Source organism: Netta rufina (genome assembly GCF_964035555.1).
Source record: "Netta rufina genome assembly, chromosome: 14".
Taxonomy (NCBI): Eukaryota; Metazoa; Chordata; class Aves; order Anseriformes; family Anatidae; genus Netta; species Netta rufina.
In genome coordinates, this window is record NC_140137.1 from 16,337,915 (window position 1) to 16,364,351 (window position 26,437).

The following is a 26,437-nucleotide window of genomic DNA, read 5'->3' on the forward strand; positions in this document are numbered from 1 at the left end:
TAGCTCGAAGGAGAGCTTTTATTCTTTCACATAATCTACAAAGACGTCTGTAATTACTGCTGGTAGCTAAGGCAACCCAACTTTATGGTTGATGCATGCACGCAGCAGAGCTGCGGGTTATGGGTGTTTAAAATACCTTGCCGTGGGTTGGTATGCGGCCGTGCTCAGGCGGGAGCTGCGGCAAGCCTGCGGGCAGCTTGAGCCAAGCCCCTGCTGGTGAGAGGAGAAGCGTGGTGGAAATGGGGCTCTGATTGACTTGGCTGACATAATTTGGGGCTCTGAAATGTGGGTGCGTTTGTTCAACTCGGGGACGGCGTTGAAAAGCCACGCGGGAAGTGGCGGTGGGGTTGGCACGCTCTGAAAGGACAGGCCTCGTCGCTCATCGAAGAGTCCTGCTGTGTCCCTAACGAGGCTGCTCATCTGGCCCAGGGAAATTAAATCATTTGTCCATTCACTCGGTGCACGGCCTCAGATAGCCCAGGAATAGAACAAATTGCTCCTGGCACCCGGCCTGCCGGGCCCGCTGGGGCTGTAGGACACCAGCTCCTCGAACGGAGGGCTCTGGTGGCAGCGTCCCTATGCCAGGCTGTGGGATCCTGCACGCCCTGCTTGGTGCCTTTGATCCGAGCACTTTGTTCTCTCCTTGTCTTTGTTCCGTTAATAAAATAACGGAGTAATTCCGAAGCATAACAATTATAATAACAGTGTAGTGGGAGAAGCCTCAGGTCTGGGTTATGTAATGCATTATTCTGCTCTTCCCAGGGGTAGCTTTTTTTTTTTTTTTTTTTTTTTTTTTTTTTTGTGGCAGGTTGCATTTGCTCGGAGCATGTGGGTTCTTGCATTTTGATGCTGGAAATGTGTCGGCGATATCTGCGAGTTGGTGCATGGGGGTGTGAGATCTCTCTCCCAGACAAAAATCAGCCTCCATATATTAATGGGGAGAAATTCTATGGAAGCTGACTCAGTTTCAAAATGAGTTAAAGGCTCTTGGCCCTTAATTTTTTTTTTAAATGTTTCTTACATGAGTCATTTGGAAAGAACTTTAAATAGCATATCTTGATTTTTTTTTTTAATTATTTATTTTTCGAAACAAGTTGTTAACTGGATAATCTGCAGTACTTTCTTGTGGTGATTCTTTGGCTCTTTGGTAAAACGTGAAGTTCACCCCTGCTAGTAAATCTGAGAATGTCTTTCAGGATGCTTTTCAAAAAGTTACTTTTCATGCTTTTTAGGAAGAAGTGTTTGATCTTTTTCAAATGAAGCAAGGTCTTTGCTTTTAAAATACACAGACGGAGGGTGGCAGAGTTAAGGCTTTATGGAGAGTTGTTGATCTGACGTTTGCGTTGGCGTTCAATGAAACTTGCTGTGCCCCCTGATCTGTATCTTGTGCCAGCTGAAAAGTTTGAAAATAATGAATCTTTGGTCTCTGGCGTTGGAGTGCTAACAAATAAATCTCAGCAGAGTGCTTTTCCCTGTTTGAGAAGCCTCGTGATGTCTGCATGCAGGGCTTGATTTTGGATCCTGTGAGGTTGATCTCTGACCATGACCACAACCAGTGCCCTGCGGTGGCCCCGCTGTGCCTGCCCCAGGTGTCTGCTGTCACCTCTTTCTGTTTCTTGTTCTTTTTCTTGACGTGTTTGCTTCCTGTAGGTGTTTCAGCTTTGGAGACTGAAAGCTTGGTGAAGTTGCTTGCAGTGTAAGAGCCCCGCTTTTCCTGGCTTGGCTCTGGCGTGCTGCGAGGGGAGGCTTGGCTTTTCAAAAAGCAAGGCTTCGCGTTGGATTTTTAAAGCTGTGGTCAAACTTTGCTTGGCTTGGGGTTTCAGCAGAGGCTTTTGATCGATACAGCACAGAGGCTGAGCTGAATCTGGCTGTGTCCATGTGGCAAGGAGGCTCTTTCACTGCAGCGTGCAGACCTGGGCTGCCGTCACTCTGTGCCTGTGGGTGCCGCTGGCACGGAGCACATTCAGCTTTCTCCAGGGCCAGAAAAAGTGGTTGCGTTGTTGCCTGGTGCCAGCCCCGTGAGTACTAAATGTTTAACAAGAGGTACACTCCTTTCTGCTTTTTATCTGGCCGTGCAGGGCTAATTGGATGACAACCAAGGTGCAGGCGGGGAAGCTGTCTCCCTCATCTGAGACAAGTGCTGAGTTGTGTTGTGCTCAGCCTTGCAGCTTCGCTTATGGCTGGAAATATTTAACTCGCTCAGCAAAGTGAAGGAATTGGACTTGGCCGGATTTTGGCGATTACAGGCTAACCTTTGTCTCGGGCACAAAGCTGGAGGCCGCTCAGTATGCAGGCGTGCGTGCAAGCTGCGTGCAGCTTGGCTGCAGCTCCGTGCAGTGCTTTTGGGGGAGGACAGTTTGGCCTCCTGAGGATGGCCGGGGGGACAGCGAGCTTTGTGGGACCTGGGGATGCAGCACCGGGAACAGGAGGTGGTCAGGAGCAGGCAGTGGGAAGAGTGCAATGTTTAGTAAGGGCTACACATTGTCAAGGGGTAGTGAATCATGAATAATTGTGGTTTTCAACAGAAAAGTTACTGTGTGTGAGTACACATGTATATACGTGCATAGGTGCATGAATACGTGCATGGGTAGAGGCCATCTGACTCTTCTGGGGAAGGATCCCGCATGCTTCCCTGGCTTTGCACCCTTTTTCAGTGATCTGCTGGTAAAGCCAGGCTGCCAGACTCTTGCTTTAACCCGATTCATCCTCTTTTATCACGACGCAAGCACGGCTAAGAAAGGTTACAAGGAGATGGGGACAAACCCAAAGCTGATGGAGACCATTCCTGGAAGGAAAACTCTGAGCAGGTCTCCAGCCTGGTGGATGGTGGCCATGAGATTACCTCCCAAGGGCTGCCATTCACTTGGCGTTGGTTTTTGGCAAGGACAACCCTGCTCAACTCGTCTTATTTGCTTTTGCTGGCTGGAAGGTGGGAGGAATGAGCTGTGGATTTAAGTGGTGCAGTTATCTTGCACTAAAATGCTGCTGTTTTCACAGGTGGAAACCTTTAGCTCTGAGTGATTTCACACATTTTCAAATCGTAGAGGTAGATATTGACCTTATGTCAATGCTGTACAAAGAGCCAGCGCTCAGAACAAAGTAATGAGGACATGTATGTGCCTTAGGCACCTGTTGGCCTGGTTAAACAGCACAAAACTGGGTGCGTTTGGTTTTACATTACCTATATAGCTTGTGGTTCTGCTAGGAAAGTCTAGCTCAGTAATTCTTTGTATACATTACAGTGGCACTAAATAGCCTTATTGCTACAATGGAAATTGGATGTGGCCACTGTAAAGCTAGTGCTTGGAAAACCTGCAGTTAGTTTTCATAGTCCTTTTCTACTTGCCTCTCTAGCAGAAGATACAAGTCATATATTCTATGCTTAGGTTTTTGAGATCAAATGTGGAAAACTCAACTTCTCTTTCTCTGTGTGATTGTTAAAGTATCCGTGGTGCTCTTGCAGTTCCCAGTGCTGAAGTCTTTTTCTATTCGGTCAGGCAATTATGTTCTGGCTTGAATATCAACTTATACTGCTTTCCTGGACTGCAGCCTACAAGACTGGGCTTTGTCCTCGAGTGTTTGGCACCTTTTCACTTTCTTCCCTGCTGATTGAAATGTGGGCTGGTTGGCTTTCAACATCCATGCAGAGGTAGCTGCGTTTTGTGATGCTCTTCGTGTGGCAAACGTGATCGGACTAACAAACGTGCAAGTAATAACTCCATGCGTGATGCCCTGTGCTGCAGTTTTAGGATACTTTTTTTTTTTTGTGTGTGTGTGTCACTGAATCAAACTTTCTACTTCTTTTTTTGTCCCTGTTTTCAGCATTAAGCAGAGTTCCCGATCCTCTGAGGCAGCTGAGGATGAAAAGGAGCAGCGCACAGTGACAGTCAACCCCTCTCACATGAGAAAGGCGTTCAAGGTCATGAATGAACTACGGAGGTACACTTCTGGGCATCCTCTCTGGTTTAGTGGGATCATGCTGAATAAAACAGGCTCCTGGGAGATGTAATAAATAAATAAAAATCTCTGCCACCTTGATCCAGCTAATGGTTGCATGGAGGATGTTAATATGCTAGTAGGAGGAGGCAGCTACAATACAGCTGTTCTGTGATGAGCTGCTGTACCCAGTCTCACACTTGCCTATCTTTGAGTCAGAAGGAAGCCAGTTATGGCTCAAAAACATTATCTGAGCAATATCCTGCTTTTATAGATGATAATTCATTTAGCATTTTCCATTACTTACAGCAAATTTAGCTGTAAACTATGCTCTTAGCTGAGCTAATGGTCTGAAAACCAATAATAGAACATTTCAGACATTAAGACACCTACACATAATTACAGACCAAAGATTATTAATGCACCGTTCTTATTTTGTTTAACTAGCAGTGTCGTTCAGTCTGGGCTTAGCACTTCAAAGTAGGAAGAAAACCCCAACAATTTAGATCTCTACTTGCAAATTTAAAAATCCCATTATTGGTTAAAAGAGAACACCTTGATGTCTTTAAATAACTGCGTAGGTACAAGGAGAACAGAGGCTGAGAAGAATGCAGTTTTTAAGAACCACTGTGTCACTGATGTGATGACAGTAGCTGAGTCTGAATTGTTTTTTGGCTCTTATCTCATGAACCAGGCACAAGTTCAGCAGGTGTTCCTATAGGTAGTTCATTTGAGTCCCTTACTGTTCAAACACAGACTTAAAATCACATTTTTAAAAAGAATTCCTAATGGAAAGGGCACGTGTCATACAAGTGAGTGTGTGTGTTCCCTCTCTCTCCAGATGGTATGATGAAAGCAGATAACATCATTTACTCTTTTCTGCATGTGTTAGGTGCTCAGAAGATGATGTGGAAGCCACCTCTCTTTTGTAGGTTAAATAGTTTCCCAACACACATGTTCTTCAGTATGGGGAAGGGTTAGAAATGTCTCCTTCCACGGATGTCACACAGCAATTCTCAGTTGCATAAGGAACAGAAAATGGAAATATCTTTCCCTTTTAACAGTTAAATGAAGCAGAGTATGGTTTCTTTATATATTGGTATCCCTCTAGTCCTCTCTTTGTACTGAAAGCAAAGGATCTGAAAATAGAGGTTTGTGCAGCTATATTCAGAAATCTATTGTGCTACCATTATTCCTTTGTTAATTGAAGCATAGTGGGAATAGCTGGAGACTGACAAATGTTTTTTAGTGTCTGTAGTTAGCTAGATCTTGTGCTGTGGTCAAGTGATTAAAAAAAAAATAAAATACAAGATTAAAAGCTTCCCTTAAGCACCTGTTTGATGTTTTCTTTTTCTGGGTACTCCTTCTCAGCCCCTGCTGCTGTTCTGGAATACACAGTTCTCATGTCCATTGTATTGTGCATTGAGCTTGTGATCCTTAAGCCATCAACAATCAGTGTTAATAGCTACCTTGAATAATAGTGCCTTAAAGCAAATGCATCAAGAAATCCCATACAGAGGGTCTAGAAGAATCTTGCTAAGCCTTTAACCTATTTGCAATATGTTGCTCACTTGGAATTTGTAGCTTTCAAATGTAAATTAAATTAACTTTCATGAGTGGTGCTTTAAATAACTGTAGTCCAAAGAGGAATTGAATAGAGCATCTTTTACATAAGCTGAAGGATATGGGGAAGCTTCCATTAACAGACCATTAAAGAGCTCCCATTACCACCGTCATCTCCTCCAAACTGGGCTGAAAGCAGAACAAAGGTTATCAGTTCTTACTTTCTTCCTGTTTTCCAACTGTAGCCCTCCATTTCACAAATAATTTTGTTCGTGTAATCCAACATATGGAGGAGGAGACACACCTAGTCCGTTAGAAGATCTGTGTGTATTTATTTCATATGCGGTTGCCTAAGTGAAAGCAGAGCATCGTGATAAACATTTCTGAGGAGAAGGCGACATCTAGATTTACAGACATGGAACTTTTTTTTTTTCAGGCTTGACATTTGGAAAGAACACCCTTATTTTGCATTTGTATGCTCAAACATCTTAAACCAACTTATTGGGAGGCTGAGCACTTCTAGCTGTCTACATCTCTGAAGCCCTGTGCAAACATTAACTAATGAATCCTCAAAGGATGTACGTGGGGCTGCTAGGAAAGGTCACTGATTAATGAAGTGGCTTTGCCAAAGACGTACAATGAGTCAGTGGGGGAGCTCAGAAGTTTTTTGGTTTTCGTTTGGAGCCCCTTGTTTTTATCCCGGCGCCTCTTAATCCCAGACTAATTCCTGTTGTAAATGAAGTCCTCAGGCACGCAGATAGACTTCACTGATGGGCTGCTTCTCCCTGGGCTTGGGGCAGCCTCTGCACTGATCAGCACCACCAGGTGTTTTGCTGGTCACGTTCTGCAGGGCCAAACATGGGAGAAAGTGCAGAAATAACATAATTTTTCCACTCTACCTTTTTCCAGTGGAAAAACGAAATTACTGCTGGTGTTTCCTTGCATGACTGGTACTTGCTTTATAGACCTGTCAGGGCTTGGCTCCAGGTGGTGCCCAAACTCTTAAGCTCTTCAGTACCTTCTCTAAGCCCTTCTTCTGAGAGGTGGAGGGAGTCCCTTTCCCATCCAGACCTTGTTTGGTTTCCAGAGTTTTTCTGGAAAACAGCAGAACCATGGGCAGGGTTGCGGTGTCGGGAGGATTCAGGCTTTGTTTTGTAGGGGAGCACTGGTAGGAGCTGGTAGCTGAAGGACAAGAGGACCTTGCACTGGGATTTGGCAGGAGCTCAGGTGCCTTGTCTGTAACAGTAGGACTTCTGCTTACTTTTTGGGGGCTTTACCAATGTAGTGTTTCGTTTTTTTTTCTGACCAGGAGTTCTGAAATGATCTTTGTCTTTTCTGGTGTTTTTCCAGCAAGCGGCTCCTCTGTGACGTGGTGATTGTGGCTGAAACTGTGGAGATGGAAGCCCACCGCGTGGTCCTTGCGGCCTGCAGCCCTTATTTTTGTGCGATGTTTACAGGTACTGCGCTCTGCACCAGGCCCTGCGCTCGGGTTGAAGGGGCTGGGAGCTCTGCTGAGCCTCCGGCAGGAGCTGAGCAGAGGCAGGAGGCATGGCCTGGAGAAATAAGCACGGCTCGGTCTGGACTTCGCTGTGTGTGATGGATGTTGCTGAGCATCCTTGCCTAATTCTTTTAGGCACAATCTATGGCCTTGGGAGTGGTGTGTGTGGCTACAGGAGGAGCGCGTAGCACAGAGCTCACAGGAAGATTATTAGGAGGCTCGACTCGCTGTGTGTATGTTTTTTAATTCCTTAACAAGAACTCGGGTCAGGAAAACACACATAATTAACACCAAGCACATGTGCAGTGCCCTAATGGCTGTGGTGCACTTCAAAGAAGTTGCTGGCGTAAAAGTTGTAGTTTCAAGGCCCAGCCCTGCAGACGCTTATTCGTGGTCACGAATGTTTAATCTCCCATGGCACTTGTTGCTGCTGCCCGAAATAACACTGTTGTTCTCCAGATCCAAACATGTATTAGCAGCCCTGCCTTTTTGCAGGGAGTGTTGTTGCAGTCCAGCATATTTTGGTCAGGGCAGATGCAATCTCAATGAGAAGGGAAGGAGAGAGGACGAAATCCTTGCCCTGTTCGTGTGATACCTATAGCCTGTGCTTGTCGCTGGCTGTGCCCAGGCAGAGCAGCAAGAAGAGCTGTGTCAATCCCAAGGCAGCCAAGTGACCAGCTTATTTAAGTCCTTCTAGTACCATCAGTTTCGTCAGGAGCTCCTTAGCTTTCTTCCTTTTCTGTGCCCCTCCTTTCCAGGATAGAAGCTGACTTAACCAAATAGAAATAAAATGTTTGTATGCTCTAGAGAATGGTGGTTACAGTCCCAGAGCTTCAGCATTTTGGGGGGTTTTCCCACTGTTTTATGTTCCCTCGTTTGTGGCCTTGGGGAGGAGAAAGCCAAGTTCAGTAGGAGCTCTTGGAGCTGTTTGGAAGCAGGCCACGTGGATGCTTCTTGCTTCTACAAGCCTTTGGGTTAGGCTTGCTTTTATTTTGCTTTGCTGGAAGCAGAATGCAGCATTTCTGAGGAAAGCCTGTCATCTGGGAATCCTCTCTTCCTTTCTGTAATGGAGGGAGGGAGAAAAAGCATATAACACTGAAGTGTAAGTCGACGTCTGAATGTTAGATGAGATGTGAGGTTTGCCATGGTGGCCTTGTCTGTGCGGTGAGCTCAGGGGGAAAGCATTTGTGTTTTTTAGGGAGCTGGAAGCGGGTGGGTGCTGGCCGTGGTGAGGAGGCAGAGGAGCAAGCCCTGCTCAGAAGCACCTTTTGGCAGAGGGCACCTCAGAGGGGATTTGGGAGGGCTTGTGATGCTCGTTCCTCATGAGAATTAATAAATAAATAAATAGAAAGTTACTGGAAAGCCCTCTGATCTTTAGAGGTCACCTGAGCGGGAACGCGGTGGTGCAGAGCGGGGTCGGGGCCGCTTGTGTTTCCATGCAGGAATTCTCCGGACGTGTAATCCCTCACGCTGCGAGTTAACCAGTAATCAGCTAACCACCAGCCGCGGTCATGCGGCTGCCTCGGCGCTGCCCGGGGCTGGGTGACAGCCCCCGCGGGGCCCCCAGCCTGTCCCGGGGGCAGCAGGGTGTAGGCAGAGAAACAACTCCCCGTTCGCTTTTGGTCCAGCTGCTCCTGAGTTTCTAAGGGCTGGATCTTCCTCTTGCAGAGGCCGAGCGTGTGATCCGCTTCCAGCTGCGTGTTGTTTCAGTCTCTGGAGGGTGAGATTTTAGTGTTGCAGCCTGGCTATTAGCTGCGTTTTATTTTTCAGTGTTGCTTTGCACGGCAGCAGCCTGGCTTGACAGCTGTGCCATGCACATACCTGCAGGGTGGCTGCAGGATGGACGGGGCAGCAGCAGCTTGTGCTGAGTCCCTGCTGGAGGAAATGATTTTTGGGGAGCTGGAGGGGACCCCTCGTCTGACGCCCTCTCTGCAGGTGCTGTTGCTGTAGGCTGGGCCTGATTTTGGACTCGTGGATGACCTTGTGATGACCGTGGGATCTGTCTTATACCACCTGGTGTCCTCTGGTTAGGCACGTCTCTTGACAAAAGCTTTTGCAAGTCCTAAAATAAAAGGCATGTTTTCCATTTGTATCCTCCCCCACTGAAGGAGAGATGGGACCCAGCACCTCCCAATTCTTTACTGATTTTTAGAGCATTTCGGATGGATGGTCCCTGTTGGCACCGTGCTGTGCGGGGATGATTGGTGGCAGTAATTTCCATCAGTATAGAATAAAACGTGATAGTTTCAGAAAGAACAACAGCAGAGATGCCGCTGGGACCGTGCCTGTGAGAAACGTGGGGGGATCTTGGCAGTGCTGGGTGAGGAGGCAGCAGTGCAGAAGTCTTCCTTTCAGATCCCTAACAGCCCCCGTGCACGAGGGGCTGTGGCATTGGTATTCAGTACGCTTGTGAGCTCTCCTCCTTCAGCACATCACTGACTTGGGAAACAAGCTGGAGCTGGGAAGCATCTCGAGCGCAGTAAATCTGAGGCAGGGCAAGCTGCTGTGCTGGGTAAACAAGGCGCTGGGAGCTGCTGCAGTTCTGACAGCAGCCTCTCGTGACAAAGCCGGGGAGCTGAGCTGGCTGGCGGCAGGAAAAAGTGCAAGGAGGAAGGGAGAGAGCAGCGCTGGTGTTGTGTATGGGGCATGAAGGACTTGTCTTCACAAGGCCCTGGTGTCTGCAAGGTGCATTCCCCTAAAAGGGGTCTGCTTGAAGGCACGCTGCCTGTTTTCACATCTTTGTGCCCTCTTTCCCTGTCCCTTGTATCTGCTTGGCTGCAGGGGGTGGGGTCGGGGTCTGTGCAGCACAGCCCAGCACCATTAGGTTCATTCTCAGCACAGTCCTCATCTAGGGGAGGTGCTGTTGATGCTCTGAATCACCCTGTCGTGAAGGGATTGGGTGAGGCTTGGGGGTACGGTTTGTGGTTTTTTATTTTATTCTCAGTAAGAGGATGTGGCTGAAAGGATCCGGTCCCAACTCCACTGCTGTCCCTGTCCTGGGACATAACATGTGAGCCTCACCTTGGTGGCTGTGCACGGGGATGTTATCAGCCCAGAGCCAGTGGGGGACGTTAGCATGCAGGGCTGGCAGCTTGCTGGTGGGCGTAGAAGCCCACACTGCCTTTATTTTTGTTGGCTGTGTCACATGAGCGCCACGGAGACAGATGATGTTGTCGGATCGGTCCCTCCGAGCTATTTCTGTATCGATATTTCTGTATCGATCATGGGTGAGAGCATCCCAGCCTTTCCTGCCCCTGGTTCCAGCGAGCGCTGTCAGTGCCGTGGCTGCTCCTCTTTGCCCCTCGCCTCTGTAGGGTTTTTGTCTAGGTGCTCCTTGCAGGCAGTGCCAGCTCCGTGTAGGCTGGTGTGTGTGCACTGGTCTGCGCTCAGAATCCTCCTCTCATCTCTGGAGCTGGATTTTTGGGGGGGAGAAGAAGTGCTGGGAGATGTTTATTTTGTCAGTCAAAAAATCCTACTTTGAAAGCCCCCCAAATGTAGGTCATTTATCCCTTTGTACTTGTACATTTCTATTCATGGGCTTCTCTGAAATAAAATTTTATTTGATTTTAAAAATAGAAGTTGGAGCAAATATTATTTCAGTCTGTTTCCTTTTGGGTGGTGCTGGCTCTCCTAATTCTTATGGTCTGACCTGACTCCTGTTATTTGCTTCCTCATTGGCATAAGCAAAGCCCCAGAAGTTTAATTTCCAGGCTCCAGGTTTTGCTCAGGCTCGGACCCCCTTTAGCATCTGACTCTGTGCCGTGTACTAAATGTGCCCGGCTGCATCTTGTCGTGCTCGGTATGGGGACGTAGGCTGTAATTACTTCTCACATAGGCTGCAGAAACTATTTTTCCTCTTAATCCCACAGCAGTATTGAGTCACCAGGTTTCTTACAGTAGTGATTATTCATGTCCTGGTTTAAGAATTGACATTTTTTCGAGCTGTCCTTTGTCTGTCTTTATTTTTTTCATCTATCGTTTCCTTTCTGCTCTTTCTTGGAGCTTGCTCTTTCTGGTCTGTGGTTCCTGGAGATCGCGCTGATTAGAGCCTGGGCTGGGTGATCTCACCCTGCGTGTGAATGCTGGAAGGGGCCCTGGGGAGCCTTTCCTCCTCCTTCCCACTGTGCTTTTGTTACTGGGACGCACTCCTGTACGCACGGGGTCTGTGTGCGTGGTGCCTGCAATGACGAGCACATCTTTTTGCACAGATGCTTTTTGTAAGGTGCAGCTGTGCGGACAGGTTACAGCAAGGTAATTTCAGGGAGAAGCCTGCAGCACACTGGATGTGTGCTGGTTTTCCTCAGCAGGTTTCAGCTTATTCCTCAAGAAAGAGGGTGGTGCTATCTTTTATTGTAGGGTATACCGTAAAGCACCCTAATACAGCTGTTGCAGATGATTCATCTACCCATATATATATTTAAATATATTAGTAAAGCCCTCCTAAGACCTGTCCTCAGTCTCTTTGAATCTGTCCCTGTGATGAGACACGGCTGAAGGCTGTATTGTTTTTTCAGCCCCTGAATGTGTTTCAATGCGGGTGAACTTTGCAGGTTCTTTTCCTGCAACAAATTGACCTTGCTGCATTTGTTGATGACTTTTATCTTCTATCAGTGTCTTCCAATGTTGAGGTGCTCTTTAGGCTGCATTAAGAGGTTCGGAGAGCCTTGCTAGTTGTCCTCAGGTGGTCAGGGATAGTGTCAGGGAGTCTATTAGATACCAGGAGTATGTGCTGCATGTGTGGGGAGCAAGGGCTGAAAAGAGCTCCTGCCAAGCAAACTCTGACTGTCCTTTTGAAATGCTTTTCAGGAGACATGTCTGAAAGCAAAGCCAAGAAGATCGAGATAAAAGACGTCGATGGGCAGACGCTGAGGAAGCTGATTGATTACATCTACACAGCCGAGATAGAGGTCACGGAAGAGAATGTGCAGGTGAGTCTGGTTCGGCTGCTCCCTGGAAACCCAAGTCAGAAGCCTGAAACTCAGAAGCCTTGGAGAGGGGTGAGTGATCTCCTCAGGCTGTGGGAAGTAAAAGGTTGAGCTTAAAAGAGCTCCTTGCAGCCTTGTTCAGTCTTGAGGCACTTTGCTGCTTTCCCTGCACCTAAGTCATGTTGCATTTAGCTTTAGTATCAAGCTCTTACAATGAGCTTAGGCATTTGTATTCCGAGAAGCTGCTGACTTGTGGGTCAGTCAGTCAAAGGTCAGAAGATACTCAAACAAGCAGAGAGTGGAATGTGGTTTTAAGGTCCTGGCAGAGGAATCTGCCTGTTAGTTTTTAAGTTCTTCTGGGGAGTTTGATTAGTTTGGCAGAGCTTTGAGTGGAATATATTGTTAAAACGAGGGCATTCTTCCCTTCTTTGTGTGCCTTCTGTCTTGGAGTTCTTTGAGGTAAATATTTGTCTGAAAGTGGAAGGGGTAATTGAAAGGCAGCCTTACAGATAAAGCAGGATGCAAGGAGGAGCGTTTTGTTGTCTGTGTCACATGGCTGTGGCTGCTGGTAAAGCTTTTTCTCTTCTGTTTCTTTGATTGTAAGGAAACGGCTGTGCACTTAGCCACTGATGTCTGGAAGGGATGCTGGGAGCTGGAGTGCGGGCCTGCTTTTTGGTTGTTCCCTGGTTTTGTTTGCAAGCCTGTTCAGGCCTGTTGTTGTCTTCTTGGTGACGTGGGCATTGGGCAGGGATTCAGCAGCTGGTGTCTGCCTCTCTAGAGAGATGGAGGGAGGGGAAATGCTGCTGCCTGCGTTCTGTTGACCTAATTAAGATGGCAAAATTAGACTGGTACGAAGCCCTTTACTGCGTGAAATTGAGTTCTTGCTGTGGATGGGACACGCTCGCCTACTCTGGTCCCTTAGGGAGGGCCCAAGTTCTTGCTGTGTTGCAGCATGTGGTTCTTCCTGCAGGAACCTGTGCAAATCCTGACCCACGTCTGCCTTCTGGTCTGAGTCCTAGGCCATCCTTCATGACCCAAGCCTGTGGGTTTCTTCTTTCTGCCCTCCCATGGTACAAACTTGTCTTTCTGGCCTGCTCTCGCCCTGGCTTTTGTCACATCAGATTGTGGACCCTGGTTGCCCTACGGTGAGGCTGTCCAAGCCAGGCCACTGGTGAGGAGACCTTCAAGGTGCCTTTGCAGCAAAGAAGCTGATGTTCAACCCCCCCGAGCTACCTGTCCACTGCAAGGTCCCGTGCTTAACTGCAGTGTGTAGTCAAGGTTATAAGGATCTGAGCTCCTGCACTACTTCAGTAATACGTAGTGGGGAAGCAGGGTAGATTCTTGGACTTCTGGGGACTAATGTTGGTGGAGGAAAAATGACATTTACACACTGTCAAGCTGCCATCTCTTCCTGGGGGAAATGTAAAGACTGTATCCACGTGCTTTCGGAAACGTGTGCGTTCCTTCCCTGCTCTGGTTGTTAGGTGGCCCAGAAGCACCCACTCGGCACGTGGGACGTGCTGAGCTCCAGCTGCCATCTGGCGTGCCGGATCCTGTCCGTCTGCATGGAGAGAGGCTTGCTTGAAGTTACTGCACGTGCTCTAGCTTTCTCCCCATGAGAGCACCTCGGTGCTCGTGTAGAGCTGCACCTGCATATGAGCAGGGTGGCTGCATGGCCAGCTCCATCCCTCTCTGCATTGGCAGGATAGACCTGCCCTGAGAAGTCCAGGTGTTTAATTTCCAATCAAACAGGAAAAAAATAAAATATATATTTTTAGTAAAACCTAACCACATCCTACCTTCTGTTGGCCTAGGGATTACAAAGAGTTGGAGTTAAGAGCTGTGCCTATCCTCATATTTTGGCTCACATCTCTCAGACATGATCAAAAATACGTTTGGCAGATACTAAGATTTAAGCAATGAGCTTTTTCCCAGTCTAATAAAGCACTCCCTTTTCTTCACGATTTATTTAAATATTCACACTGTGAATAACTCTTTAGTCTGGAGGTAAATTAATTCATGAGAGCTAGGAAATGAAGCTGATCTAGAGCAAGATCAACTGACTGGACCGTTTTGTTATGTAAAAATGCCTGTCTTGAAAATGTTTTATGGAATTTGATAGATTTTTGTGATGAAGCCCATAGAAAGATTAAAGAGGAATTTCCATGCCATCTGTGGGTATTTAACCACTGAACGGAATGCCATAAACAGGTTAATGGGCACAGAGAGAAAAGTCTACATAAAAGAATATTCTGTGATTCCTCCGAAAGGTTCACCCAGGTAAGGGCAAACCAAAGTGAACAGTTAAACCCTCGGTGTGGATTAGCAATGTCAGCCTTAGGAAGACGTGAGCAGTTTGGGTAATTTACCTTGTCACATCCTCCTGCTGCACGGCTCTGTCAGCCATCCAGCTGGAAGGGTGCCTCGGTGGTGCCGGTCTGCGATGTTTCAGCAATGTTCCTTCACCGTCTCGTCGTGAGACTTCCTCAATTCCCAGCAGCTACCTCATGTCTGGAGCTCCGATTTCCTACCTGGAAGAGGGTGCATTAAAGGTTTTTTTTTTTTTTTTTCTTTTTTTTCAGTTTGACACCCAGTTGTTCAGACTTCCTCAGCAGATGGAAGAAGTGATTTCTGGGTATGCGTGCCAGTTAATTTCATTGTAGAAATTACAAGAAAAAAGATTGTTAAATGGCATTAATTGGTTGTTAGGTGGCCTGAAGATGTTATGTTGGTGCTGGCGTATGGAGAACCAGCAAATTTATCGCAGAGCATGCTAGAGAATTATTTTACCATTTATTAGGAGGCTTAGAGATGCTCACGCTCATGTTGCTGAAGCAGGTGAATTTTTGGCTGCCCTTGTCTTTGTTGTGGTGTTTACTGTGTGTGGCAGGAGACATATTGCACTGCAAATAGGAGCCCAGTGCTCTTGTGCCAACAGTGCTATGCTGCTGGAGCACAACATCCTGCAGATGGGCTGGCAGTGGGAGGTGGGTCAGAGCTGTTGTTGTTCAGGGAGGAAGGCTTTATTCAGACTTGAACAAGAAGGTTTTCCATCCATGAGCAAATACAATGGGGGAAAGTGCAGAAAACTGATGACAGAAGTCAACAGCTGTCCCTGATCTGAAGGTGGGAACAAGTGACGTAGATTTGGAGCAGTTGTGTGTGGGGTTCCCTCTCCAGGTACAAATTGCTCTTCTTCTGTACGTGTGGTAAGCATCTTCCTTTTGGAAGGCAAGAAGTTATAGGAATGATCCATTTGGGCTTCCACTTCAAAATAAAACCACTTCTCCACCCCGAAACCCTTTGTGGTAAACATCTGCATGCATGAAGCTCATGGTGTGCTTATCTTGGAAAAGAAATTGTGCTGAAGCCCATGGAGATCACAGGTTTTGTGTGTCCAGGTTGATTGTGACACTGAATGAAGAGGAGATCTGGGGGGAGGCCTTTCATTCTCCTAGGAGCTCCTGTCTGTAGGCAGTGAATACAGTCCTCCTTCAGCACTTTGTACCCATCCTTAGTGATGGCACTTAATTACTTGCAATCTGAGAATTACCCTTCCAATTAAGAAAGTCACTACCATTAGGGTTGTAATGATTCCCTGGGAAAAGTCCTGATTAACCTGATTTTGTGATTAAATTCCTATTAATGAGGTGCAGCATACCACACGCGTGGTGTCCTTGTACACTGCTGCAGTCTGAGGTATGGCTCATGGAAAGAAAAATGAAGAGATGTATAGAAATCAACTGACTGGGGGAAATAGATGTTGGCACTGTCAGCTTTCAAACATAATAATCATAATAAAAATGTCTCAAGAAAGGAGGAAAAAAGCTTTGCTAGCATCTGTAGCGCTTCCTTTTTTAGAAGTGTGCTTCCCCACCTCGTGTTTCCCGAAGGACTTAGGACTTCAAAACAGAGGAAGGAGAGTCTCGGGGGGAAAAAAGTTTGGGTACTGCAATGATGAAGGGTGTTAAGTGGGTCATTTCATCTCCCGTCCCTCTGTGCGCTCCAAAAGCTGCAACTACAGCTTGTACAGTTTGCAGAGCGCCGTTCAGCTCAGCTTTAGGAGATGCAATCAATCAGGTCTGTTTTCTCCCTGCTGTAATAACTCGTTGCTTTGCGTCACCCTCCTGGGGTGCTGGAGAGTCCTCCAACAGCAAGGCAGAGTTGTGGGCTGGGGGGACCTTTTCAGCCTTTGGGAAGTCATCTAGATCAGATTGGCCTTACAGAAAGGTGAGAAGAAACTCGTGTGTGGCATCAGAGGACTGTGCTGGAAGCCTGGCAGGTGCTCCTCCACTTCTTTTTATCCCACTGTTTACTCAGAGACGGTTTAGCTGTTCTGTGCGGTGAAGTTGGAGCAGGTAGATTAGGAGGGAAGTTGCAAGCTACTCCCCTGTTTTCTCTCTCCTCCCTGTATCTCTTCTTATGCCTGTTCCTGGGGAGGTGTGTGGCTTTCTGATCCTGCCATGCATGCCGCTGCCTGGGCTATTTCACCCCAGGTGGAGCATTTAAGTAGAAGCACCATTGTTCACGCTTGGCACTGCCTGGTAGCAACTGGGGAGTGATAAAGCCTTAATTGCCTTCCTCACGCTGAAAAGCCACATCACAATAATACCATTTTTTCTCTGTTCCATGTGCACTGTTGAGCTATTAAGTCAAAACCGAGCATTTAACCTGCCTTGCAAATGTGAGCCCTGCTTGTTTCTCTGCTCGTGGTTTCCCCCGGGAGCTGTCTCCCTGTTTGGGCAGATGCACGGGCCCAGCTGTGGCCCTGGATGTGCTGCTGAGGATTACAGCCAACACCCTTTTTGGCTTCCAATTTGACTAAATTGTCAAAGCAGCTTAAAAGCATTAATATCCCTGCTTTGGGGAAGCATTCCTCTCCCCGTTTTGCAGAGGAATAGTGCAGGTTGCCTCTTGGCCGAGGTTACCTGCAAGGCTGTGGCAGAGGGAACTCACCCCAGTCTCTGAAGCCTAGCGTTAATGCCCTGAATATGGAACGAACCTCACGGCAACACGGATCGCTTTTGGCTGAAAGATGTTTCTGGTTCGGAGACATCAAAGGTTTCTGAAAGTGTTTAATGGCACAGACAATGTTCTGTTACACTTGAGGCTGGTACAGAGTCTGCAGGGTGAGAGCACAGCTGGAGAAATGGATGGTTATTGCTGGTTTGTACCGTCGATGAGGTTCTGGACATAATTTATTTAGCAAAGAAATCAGTCTCAGTAGCAATAGCAGGTAATTTTGATAGTTTTGAAAGAGGATTGGATCTGGTGAGGAGGCTGATCTGGTAGAGAAGCCAGATGAACAGTACGTGCTCTAAATTGTTCACAGTAGTTGGAGCTCAAATATTAAAAGCCAAATCCAGACCCAAGTGAGTAACTTGCCTGGATTTTAATGGGGTTGTAGCTTGGTCCTGCTGCACGTTTAGGCAGGGCATTTCCTCTTGTTATTTCTAAAGGAAACAGACATTGTGCTAGCGGATATCCTTTGCTTGCTTTTTGCCTTCCCTGGTAAAAAAAAAAAAAAAACAAAAACCAAAAAAACTAGAGCGGTAAGATGTTCAGCTGGGAAATAAGAAAGAGAAAATCCACTTGTCTGTTGATAAGCTATTTTTATCCTACTTCTAAAGCATGATATGATAATGCTCCTTTCACAATAACTGCAGTGGTGTGAGGCAGCTTCTCTGCTGCCCTGTCAAGCCAGCCTGAGGCTGCAGGACATCGGTACTGGGATGTCCAAGGGGCTCTAGCGTGTGGCTATCAGTGACAGTAGCTCAGAGGCAATATCCCCAAATGCTTCTGCTAGGCACCCACCTGCATCTGCAGGCATGCTTGATGGTAGGGTGTGCTTGGAGGAAGCCCTAGGTGGTCACAGGTAGTCTGCAGGGAGTCCCCAGCCCTTGTGCAAGTCAGGCTCTCACCTTTCTGCTGCTAGAAGGAGCTCGTTCAGCCAGGTTGAAAGCTGCTCACGGCTAGGTTCCAAAACTGCAAGAGCATTGCCATCTTGATTTAATCAAAACCACAAAGTAATCTCCTGGCGTCAAGAGGCTTGGGGCAAAATGGGCTCCCAGGTTAATTTTTTTTTTTTTTTTTTTTTTTTTTTTTTTTTTTATGTAGCCTATTGAGGTGGCTGCTTGGCAGCCGTCAGGTACTGTAGGTCTGTGCTGGAGCTGGAATGTGTCAGAGGCTTAGAAAACACCTGGGGTGAGTTGTGTCCTGCCCCTATGGGAAACTGAGTGTGGGGGAGGCAGGCAGGGAGGGGAGGTCTTTTTCCCTTCTCTGCCATCAAGACCCAAGGGGGTGAATGCCATTAACCTCCTTGTTTTGTGTAACAGCCACGTTTTTTTTTGGTTGGAAATAGCTTTCCGGAAATCTGTGCTCAGATGGTGAGCACAGATGCCCGGTTTGAAGACCATGTGTGAAGCAGCCAGAGCTACGGAAGAGCTGGGATCAGAAACGTCTGCAGTTGCTGTAAGACATAAGAAAGGAAGTAGCTGATGTCACAGGCTGTAACATCCCGACCGATGTTATTTTCTACTTCCTATCCTTGCTTGTTGACTTCCAAAATGGTCTTTCCAGCAGATGTGACATTCCTGACCTAGTTTTGTCTCTCTTTTCTGCCCTTGGTTTTGTAGGCACGAAGCAGTACCTCATTTTCAGATGCAGTCATGAACCACAGCACTGAATCGTCCACAGATTTTTGTGTGGCTGAGAATGGGGACTGTTGATTTGAGTAGTTGGCTCTTTCTTACCTGAAAGCCTTGCCGTTTCCAAAACCTGCTTGAGCTTGCTGCTGTCTCCCTTTCTAGTGGGGCAGTTTAGGCACTCTGTTCAAAAGCCAGCATGGTTTTGATGGAAATAAGGAGGCTCACAATTCTGAGGGTGCTGGGGTGTTGTGGGCTTTGAATGTGATGGTAAAGCATGCAAATAATATAAAGCTCTTCAGGGGAAAACAAGTCTGTGGGTGGGACCTAGCGGCAGCAAAGGCAGAGATTCAGGCGCATCCCTGGTTGCTTGTGTTTTGTCCTCCCCTTACCCAATTTGAGGTCGTTTGAGGAGAAGAGCTCTGCTCTCAGCCCAACACGATATAGCCATTTCCATATCTCAGAGAATGTAAAGTTCTGTGTATAAATACTGCTGAAACGTTAACCTTCTTTCTCACACCCTACAGTGATCCTGTTTGGAGGGGGCTTGCATCTAACTTGTGCAAGTTGGGAATTAAACTTTCTCTGTTGCTATCTCCAGTTTCCCTTTCTTGTTGTTCCAGGTTTTGTTGCCAGCTGCTAGCTTATTGCAGCTGATGGATGTTAGAAAAAACTGCTGCGACTTTCTTCAATCCCAGCTGCATCCCACGAACTGCCTTGGAATTCGAGCTTTTGCAGATGTGCACGCGTGCACCGAGCTGCTGCAGCAGGCAAATGCCTACGCAGGTGAGGAAAAGGTCGTCTGTTTGTCGGGGTAAACCTGCTTGCAGGTGCAGCAACTCACAGGTTGAGCAAGATCAGTGTGTAGTGGTTGGTCTCATCGTGCTTGTAGTATTAGACCAGGAAAAGGAATGTTGTAAATTTGTGACTTCTTGTGATGCTGCAAATTGTGAAATGTAGTTTGGTGGCAGGGAAATGTGCAGAAGGATTAAAAAAAACCCACCACCACCACCAAAAAAAAAAAAAAAAAGCCAAAACACAGAAAACCCAACCCCACAATCCTCTGGATCCCAGCCTGCAAAATAGTTCCTTGGAGTGTTCCTAGTAAGCTCTTTGGCTTCCTGCTCAACAGCACGGTGTTGGAGTGCTGGTGTTCACCCATTGCCCTCTCAAAGGGTGTGCTGCCCTTCGAGTGCAGGAAGCAGTCGCTGGGGCTTTGGGCACTCCAGGAATAACTGGCAGTGGGCAAAATTAAATCTTGTGAGTGGGAATAGGAACACTCAGCTAAAACAAATTGTCATGCGGCTTGAGCCTCTGATCTGTGGAGCAATGGTAGCTTACACCATGGGTAGATAAACTCTTATTTCCTTAATTCCTTGAGTGGGGGTGTGTTTGGTTGCAATAAGTAGGCGCAGGCAATGGCTTTCAGCATTCCTCGTCTGCGTTGTAAATGTAAAGCTGTTTCAAGTGGGCCTGTACTCCTAACTCCCCTGCACTTTCCAGTCTCCTCTGGGACAGTTGCCCTTGAACTCTGCTCAGAATTTTTCTACTCGGTTTGTTTTTCTGCTTTTGTGTCTATTTATATAGGCAAAAATACACCTGCTCTCTCCCAGAGCACCTGCTCTGTCCTGCACTATTTTCCTTGGTATGTTTTTGTCCTTAATTGGACCATAAGTGGGCTCAGTAGAATAAAAAGGTGCCCACTGAGTCCTCCCCTATTCTTCTGCAAATAAAAGTAAAACCTTTTTCAGCTGCTTTGGCTGTATTATCCCCTGGAGGAAAAGGTACCCTGGAAGGAATGGTTAATTTTGTAAAGGCTTGCTTGTAATATCTCATTATCCTTGCTTCCAGGCCCTGTTTAATCTTTAACTCAACAAGCAGTGCATTCACTGTATATTTATTTGGTTGTTTGGCAATTAGAAAGTCTGCTTTGTTGTTTTATTGGCCTTCATAAGTCCCAGTTAGTACAGTAGCCCATGTAATGTTAATGGAACTCCATTAATAAAAATGCCATTAAAATTCTTTTCGCTATGTTGTTTATGTAACAGCATTAAACCAAGACAGAGGTCCCCAGGCTCAAGAGCCCCTGCGTGCGTGAGCTCAGTTCCTTGGGAGTGCTTGGTTCTGGCCAGTGGATAACCTCAATGGGTAGAGGAGCTGCCTTGATAGAAGCAGGCTCAAGTTATTTTATTAAAATCAGTAAATATTTTTACTTGCTTCCAACAAATAACAAGAGATCAAATATCTTTCTACTGCCAGATGCCAATCCAGAATGAATAGGAGATTGTGTCCAGAAGTCAGAGTGCACACAGATTACTGTGTCAGGAGCATTTCCTGTTTTTCAAGTATTTAAGGCTAGAAAAGTTCATTAGATCCTATATATGATTTCCAGCATAACACAGAATTAAGCTTTATTGATCTTTTTAATCAGAGCCTTTGGCTTAGCTGTAGTGTTTTGGTCCCCATCAGACTAAAGGGGTCTGCGGCTGGGGAAGCCCAAGTGCCCTCTGCAGCAGTGGCATTGGTAAGGAGTTGTTCGGGTGAGATCTCCAAGGAGATACTCTCGGGAAGTTGTGCCAGCTTGTGTCCCCGTAGTGCTGATTTTTGGCAGGCAAAGTACTTTGTAGAGATGAAATCAAGAGGCAGATCTTGCTGCAGAGGGAGCTCTTTGGATATATGAGTCTGAACTTCTCAAAGCTAAAGGGGTGAGGGCTTGAAAAAAGCTGCTTCAGATCAAGTGGCTGAGAATTGTGTTTCAGGCAAAGGTAAATGAGACATAGAAAATGGCAGGTGAGATTAAATTGAGGTGTTTTCCTAAGAAATGCTAGGAAAACTAAAATTGTCCTCAGCCAGCTAATGGCCATTTTGACCTAGAAATTCTTTCCTAGAAAGTAATTATTTCCTTGTGCCCTTCAGCTAGATGTAAAGCATGACAGATTTGATGATCCCTTTTGGGCTTGTGCTGCAAACTGAATTCTTCCAGTTTGGGATTACAGCCGGAGATGTGAATTGCTGTATTTTGTTTTCAGGTGGCTCCCAAAGTTACAGCATGGAGGAATTTGGAGGCAAAAAAGGGAGGAGAAATTTGTACGGTTGCAGTCTGAGTAGGAAGAGGCAAGGCTGCCTGGGAAGATGGGTGCTAAGGGTTTAGAGGAGGGGGAAGCTGAAATTTATACATTTTTGAGGAAAAATTAAAAGGTGGAAGGGGAGAAGAACTGATCCCATAAGTGTGCGTGGAACGAGGCTTCCCTCTTGCCTTTTTCTCTGTACGCCCCTTCGTGCACACAGATCCAGCTGGGTGCTCTGGGATCCTTCCCTCTTCACTGCTGGCCTGAGTGCACCAAACTGACTGTGTTTGGCTGGTGCTTGTTGACGGTTGGCTTTGCTTGAAATAACTGCAAGTATCAGGCACCCTCGATGGAGTCTCTCATCTAAGTGTTGAGCAGATTTGCTTCTGAGTAGGTTGTTGAAATGGGCAAGAATTGAATCCCGAGGTAGCCAGGTTACTTACTGCTTTAGGAAGGTATCGACTTTTCTCAATTGCCACTAGTAATCATATCTGCCACTGGAAAGTACCTCGTGGCTTTGCAGAAAGTTAAGCTCCATTTTATGTTTTATTGCTGTTTTACAAAAGAGTCTCGTGGAGCTTGTGTTACTTCAAATAACATCTCATTTCTTAGCCTCCTCTGAGACTATTTTCTTTTTGTTCGGCCATTCGGTTGCAGTGTGGTGTTTGTCTTGGTTGCCCAGAGCTGTAACGATAGCAGTTCTCTGAATGCTGTAGCCCTTCCATTGACTTAAAGAATGGATTTCATTATAATTTTGTGTTCCCCTTTTTCATTTGTTGAACAGAGCAGCACTTCCCAGAGGTGATGCTAGGAGAAGAATTTCTTAGCCTTAGTCTGGACCAGGTTTGCAGTTTAATATCAAGTGACAAGCTCACAGTCTCCTCTGAAGAAAAGGTACAGTAAATCATATAGCAACAGTGAATTTAAGAATGCTGAATGTTTCTAGATATTACATTGGAAACTGTTCTTGTGTTATGCTCTTTAGGGGCCATTTTCTAACAGAGCTCACGAAAGGAGAATTTAAAATAGCGCAATTCTTTAAAACACATGAAAATGACCTTCAATTGGTTGTTCTTTATAGGAAGTAATGATTCTCAGGTCTGTGTCTCTTCCAAAAGCCCTGGGGGACAGAACTGAATTCCAACTAGGAATCTCCCATCTGTTGTTGATGTAAAGCTTGTATTACCTGTTGTAAAACCTCAATAGTAGGTGAATTGCACTAGGCCAGGGAGGAGTACTGCCTTCTGTTGCACCTTGGACAGAACAAGTAAAGGAGGTCCACAACTGAGAAGGAAAGAAATATTTTTCTATCATGAATATTTTTTTTTTGATGGAAGAGGGAAATAAGGCATTGTTTTGTTTTTTTGAGGCTGAAATGTTGAACCATCTCATGTTGTCTGTAGTCCCAGAAAAGAGCACAAGCAGTGGTTGTGGCACTCAGGGAACTCCAGGTCCTCTTTGTCAGCAGGTTTCTGGGCTGTGTGCTTCAAGTCTTTCCCTCTGAATCATCACTACAGGGAGGTGGACACCTGTAGAGGCTACAGAAGAGCTTGAGGGTCACCTGGCTTGTAACTTCAGGCCCCCAGTTTTGATGGGGTGGGGCTGGACCCCGGTGTGTTGGGTGCTGCTGTGGTGTCCTCAGCTGGCCTAGGTGTGTGCACCCATCCTGCCCAGTCCATCCGTGCTGCAGATGTGCATGTGCTTGGGCCCATACAGGCCGCGAAGCTTGCCAGAAAACCTGCAGCACGCGAGGTGTGGATGGAGATACGCTTTGTTCAGATCCACAGCCAGCAAACTGGGAGGCTCTGGGAGTGTGTTTCCGTAGGGCTTGGGCCAGCGTGGGCATCTCGGTGGGGTGCTGCTCTGTGCCACACAGGCAGGGCCAAAAGGGAAAAAACAAATAGTGTGAACTCACAGCAGAATTGCTTTGCGTGAACCAAGCCGTCTGCAAAGGGAAGTGCAAGTTTAGTAACCAATTTTTCCAGTCCTGTGCAGCATTGTTAAAAAGCTTTTATTGGCCTTGAGCCCAGAGAAATCAAAGTGTTTGCTCCCTCTTCTCAGCTTTACACAATCAAAGCAGTATTTCTGTAGATGGTTCTAAAAGTTGAATATGCAAGTCAGTGCAAGGAAATGGAAGCATTAGCTGTACATTCAAAGCAACAGCTACCAGTAACAGGAGAGAGGCAGAGAATGGGATTTGAGTATAAATGTGAAATATGTGCTGGAGTCCAAAGACCTGAACACTGAGGGCAGAGTGGTAGGCTGCTGCTTTGTATTAGCTTCAGTGTGACAGACGAGCAGTTTTCCTGACCTTTATTCTTCCTATCTGCTAATGTGTTTGGTATAAATATCTATGTGTGCATTTCCACACACATTTATATGTGTGTGTGCATGACAGAGGATAACTATTTTTCAGCACTAAGATGTAGTAAGCAAGCAAATGCTACAGACATCTGAGGGTTAAATTGTCCCAACCAGACTTTGTGAGAGGCTTTCGTGCTCGTGTTCTTGCCATGTCCCGTGCTGCAGCCCATGAGCCAGACCATTCCCATCTCTCGGAGGTGGAGGAGTTACAGCTGAGTCCCAGCAGGGCCAGAAGGCAGCAAGCCCCGGAGGGGAGAGTTGCCCCTAATATGCTTCCAGACCAGGCGTGTGCCCAAAAGCTTGTATGTTCTCCCCTTCCTCTGCCATCCCCCAGACTAATACTGATTGGCCTAATAAAATGTGTTCTTTACCTCTGCAGGTTTTGGCATAACAATATCCCTAGGCTATCGTGACTACAAAAATTGTTTGCTGCCACAGAAATGATTTAGTTGTAAGACGACTACTCCAAGGAATTTTCCCCTTTAATCAGAGATTATCGTCCCTTCTATCCTTCTCCCCCTTGCTCTTGCCAGCCTCTGCAGTTGCACGGGTCCTGCTGGCCTAGGACAGAAGTTGGGTTTGGTCCATGGCTGCTCCTTTTGCTATAGTTAAGTACCCTAAAGACAGTTTTATTGGTGCTTTCTGCACCTGACCTAATTTACTCTGTAATTATAACGGTGTGTGCAAGCAAGGAAAAACTATTAAAAAATCATGTTTGCTCATATTTACTAACTATGAGTAAAATGGAGGGGCTTCCAGCCCTCAACAAACGGCTTCTGCCAGCTCCGAATAGTGACGAAAAACTTCTGGGAGGGTTGGGATTTTTTATTTTGGGACTTTAAACAGAGCCCATTAATTGACCACTTCTAGCATGCAGTAGGAGCTGATGTAGAGTTTGGTCCTCAGTGCTGGGAGCATCTCACAACTGGATTTTTCCCTGCAGAGGCTGTGAAAATGTCTGTATGCGCTCAGGAGGTGTGAAGAAAAGGGTTTACCTGTCTACCTGTCCAGGCTTTACCTGCCTGCTCCATGGGGTGTGGGAAATCTGCTGCCCCCCAGCTCTGGGGCTGCCCCTACAGGTGCTGGCCATGAACCCAGCCCATGCCTGTGCTCTGATCAAATGCGACTTGAGCCAGGGACAGGGCAGGGATCCCAGTTCTGCAGGGCACTGGAAACAGATGTGGCAACTGACAGACTTTAAATTGAGAGATCGGTGTCTCAGATTAAGATTTTTTTTACCGCATTTCTTAAAATTAGAGCCAATGGGAGATGCCAGTGGGTGACTTGAAAAATTTCTGTTATTTTTGGAGTAGACGCAGTGGGGTAGTCAGCGTGTGCCTACCTCTGGAATAGTCTCCAGCGCCAAGGAGGGTTAATTCCTCATACACACTTGCTACTTTACCTTCCTTTAACAATTTTTCACTGTCAATTTGATCTGCAGCTGGATATATTCCAGTCCAGTGACCTGTTCTGCTGGTGCGGAAGAGGTTAATGAAAAGCATGTTCGTGGGCTAAATATCTCTTTATGCTCCTACCATGCTCATTTGCAATTAAAAATCTCTTAACAACCTAGTTTCCATTTTAAATGCCTTGTAGCTGAAGTGAAATAGTTTGTTTGTTTATTTATTTGTGCTTAAAAATACTTCAAGGTTCTGGAGTAGTTATTTGCCTCTGCGCTCACTGGGGTTTGATTACAGGGCTCCCCGTTGCGTTGCTGAAATCCTTGCTGCAGCTTCCTGAATTCCAAGCAGTTCAGCAAGAGCAGTTGTTGGCATAGGAAATGAGGCTCCTGCTTTACTGCTCACTTGTTTTTTTAAGTGTATAGTTCAGCAAAGAGGAGGAAACCCCTTTGCACTCTGCCTCTCCTTTGTGCGAGGAAGCGACCGGCGGTGCCTCCTGCAAATACATTTCTTGGCAACAACTGGGGACCGAGAGGCAGTGCCCTCGGTTCAAGTTAATGCTGTCCAGTTACTGACCTTGGACCAAAGAAGTGGTTTGCTGGGGGGACTGGAAAGAAAGAAAAAATAGCTTTGCAAATTGGCCTGACCAGGCGGTGACCCCGGAGGGAAGTTGAAGCCACGGGCATGGGCTTGGTGTGCTGGGGCGAGGGGGTTGCAGCACCACGGGCTGCGTGCGGGAGGGATGCGTCCAGGCCCTCCCCAGTAACTGGAGAGCAGGATCAGTGGCATAATTTTGCCCGTAGGTGCGAGTTAAGTGTCAGAATTTAATTCTGACTCTGTGGGGAAACTGCACTGCGAGGATCAATATCCTGCTGTGCAATATCTGAGACAGCACCAGCCCCTCGCCTTGCCTTTTTGCCTTTTTTCAGGAAGCATTTTACACTCCCAGTGACGTTTTTAGGCCTTTCTTTGGGGAGGAGTGTGGCTGACAGTTATGTAAGTGTATGCATATTCATGCACAGATCATGTAGGACACTTC

The 26,437-nt window shown here is 46.7% G+C and overlaps 1 protein-coding gene across 17 annotated transcripts in view; it reads left to right on the forward strand.

The window, feature by feature from the left end:
• KLHL3 (kelch like family member 3) overlaps nucleotides 1–26,437 on the forward strand; it is a 118,471-nt gene that overhangs the window by 77,022 nt on the left and 15,012 nt on the right. For all 17 annotated transcript variants that reach the window (XM_084295245.1, XM_084295248.1, XM_084295249.1 and 14 more), the window contains 5 exons: nucleotides 3,823–3,939; nucleotides 6,850–6,956; nucleotides 11,804–11,925; nucleotides 19,190–19,352; nucleotides 22,419–22,528. In XM_084295245.1, the coding sequence (XP_084151371.1) occupies nucleotides 3,902–3,939; nucleotides 6,850–6,956; nucleotides 11,804–11,925; nucleotides 19,190–19,352; nucleotides 22,419–22,528 (540 nt within the window). In that variant the 5' untranslated portion in view covers nucleotides 3,823–3,901. The remainder of the gene's footprint in view (nucleotides 1–3,822; nucleotides 3,940–6,849; nucleotides 6,957–11,803; nucleotides 11,926–19,189; nucleotides 19,353–22,418; nucleotides 22,529–26,437) is intronic.